Here is a 2,465-nt window from a genome sequence, read left to right on the forward strand (position 1 = left end):
CAGTGTAGACAGCACAGTGGGATGAGGAGTACAGCTAGTTCGGATTAGGAAGCCTAATCCAAACTAGCTACTCCGTGCCGCTTGTAGCCGCGCGGCACGGGGTTCGAACTAGCCGGGATTTAAAAATGGCGGCGCCTGGCTTATGCAAATGAAGCCCGGGAAATTCAAATCCCGGCTTCATTTGCAAGTGCGGTATGCCTACATTACCCCGCTAGTTCGAACTAGTGGGGTAGTGTAGACATACCCTGAGTCTCTTACCTCTGTTCCCCTCATGAGAACCTGGTTTGTGTCTGTGTCTCTGCCTCAGGGGCCAGGTGTGTGTCTGTCTCTTTGACCATAGCACCACCAAGTAGGGTTCCAAGCCACTTGCAGACCCGTTCCCACCATTATATCGCCAGGTGTTTCAGGGAAATAAAACATGTTCTCCTCAGGGAAAAGACCAGGACTGGTTTTGTGTTGTTTGGTTTCCTGTCTATTCTGGTGTATGTATGCTATGCCATGTAGATCACACATTAATAACGGAAGAGGGTGGGGTTAGAGTATCTACCCTTGGACTCTTTTGTCAGCCCCATAATAGGACTCAAAGTGGTTCACGTTTCAGAAGCCACCAGGACCAGTCAGAGCAGCATAGCATGTCTAGCTGAGGCTGGCATCTTTGGGGTACACGTAATGGACACGATTGTATGAACCCAACTCTGCCCATGTAGATTCTTCACATTAGTTGTGTTGTACAACACATTGTTGGAGTGATCCACAGAGATTCCCCCCCCCCAAAAAAAATGCATCCCCCACCCAGGCTGTGGGTATCACGGGAGGTGAGGGAGGAGGCTTCCATCTCACATTTGTCTTTGGAGCTCCCACTGAGGTGGCTTGATCAGCTGCCTTCCTTGAGCAGGAAGGGAAGATGGAGCCCACGTGGAGTCCATGGTGAAGTGTCTATGATCCCATACCATTGCGAGCAACGGTGGATCATGACTGGGTTGGAGACCCTGGTGATGAATGTTTTATATCCTAGATTAAATTAGACAGGCACACGCTGCTCCAATTCCTTTCTGCTGAAGATACGGAGCATCCTCTCCCGGATCTGCTTGGTTTTCACCCCGTACACAATAGGGTTTAACATGGGGGGTGCCAGGAGGTAGAGATTGGCTATTATGATGTGGACGTGATGAGGGACGTTGTGCCCAAAGCGGTGGGCAAGGAAGGTGAAGAGGCCCGGGATGTAAAAGGCCAGGATGACACACAAGTGAGACGCGCAGGTGCTGAAGGCCTTGAGACGGGCGTCTGTGGATGGGAGTCTCAATATGGCTTGGAGGATCATCGCGTAGGACATGAATATGATCAGCACATCAAACCCCACCACCATGAAAGCCACAAAGAGGCCATAAATGACATTGACACGCGTGTCCCCACACACCAGCTTCACCACGGCCATGTGCTCGCAGTAGGAGTGGGAGATCAGGCAGCTCTGGCCGAAGGGCAGCCCGTGCGCGAGGAAGGAGAAGGGGCTCACCAGAAGGACCCCACGGGCCAGCACCAGGCTCCCGATTGTCACTATGGCTGGGATGGACAGGATGCTGGAGTGCTGGAGTGGGCAGCAGATGGCCACGTAGCGATCCAAGGCCATGGCCATGAGCACCCCCGACTCCACCGAGGAGAAGGCATGGACGAAGAACATCTGAGCCAGGCAGGCGTGGAACCCGATCTCCCTGGAGTTCAGCCAGAAGATGCCCAGCATTTTGGGGACCAAGGACGTGGAGAGGAGAACGTCGGTGCTGGCCAGCATGGCCAGGAAGAGGTACATGGGCTCATGCAGGCTCGGCTCTGTCTTTATAATGAAGAGGACAATGACGTTTCCCAGCACGGCAATGACATACATGATGAAGAAAGGGAAGGCGATCCAAAACTGGGCCTCCTCCAGTCCTGGGATGCCACCCAACAGGAAAGTGTCTGGATGGGAGTGGGTGCTGGTGTTCAGACATACCATGGCATGCTGTTCTTCTCCTCTCAGGACACGGGGAACAGCCACCCTGTAAAGAAGCAGCAAAGAATCCACGAGAGCTGATTCAATTCTTGGGAAACCTGGGTGCAAGGGAGTTAGGGTAGATTGGATCGAGGGTCTCTGGTTCTGAATACCAGTTTCAGTGCCAGGACAAACACACATAGAGTTACTGCTGTTACACACTGTGGGTGTGTCTAGACTACAGGTGTTTATTTTTAAAGTGGCCTTTTTTCGAAAAATCTTCCCTGCATCTAGAAAGTTTTTTTGACCACGGAAAACCTCGTTTTACGAGGAAGAACGCCTTTTTTTTGAAAGTGCTCGTTGGAAAAAAGGCACTATGTAATGCAAACTGTGCTTTTTCGAAAGAAAGCATCCAGACTGCCTGGGTGCTCTCTTTCGAAAAAGCGGCTAGCTTGTTCAAAAGTTCTGATTGTAGTCTAGACGCTTTTTTCAAAAGAGGCTT

The 2,465-nt window shown here is 51.4% G+C and overlaps 1 protein-coding gene across 1 annotated transcript; it reads right to left on the reverse strand.

The window, feature by feature from the left end:
* Positions 1 to 1,021: 1,021 nt before the first annotated feature.
* Positions 1,022 to 1,987, reverse strand: LOC102460326 (olfactory receptor 52R1-like). The gene has a single exon (XM_006117179.3). The coding sequence runs from the start codon at positions 1,985 to 1,987 to the stop codon at positions 1,022 to 1,024; it is 966 nt and encodes a 321-aa protein (XP_006117241.3).
* Positions 1,988 to 2,465: the final 478 nt, after the last annotated feature.

The sequence above is a fragment of the Pelodiscus sinensis genome, chromosome 1 (genome assembly GCF_052426305.1).
Source record: "Pelodiscus sinensis isolate ZL-2025 chromosome 1, ASM5242630v1, whole genome shotgun sequence".
Lineage (NCBI taxonomy): Eukaryota > Metazoa > Chordata > Testudines > Trionychidae > Pelodiscus > Pelodiscus sinensis.

Excerpts from the sequence above, each read along its gene's own strand:
- LOC102460326 (XM_006117179.3), bottom strand. The coding sequence starts at position 1,987 with ATGGTATGTCTGAACACCAGCACCCACTCCCATCCAGACACTTTCCTG.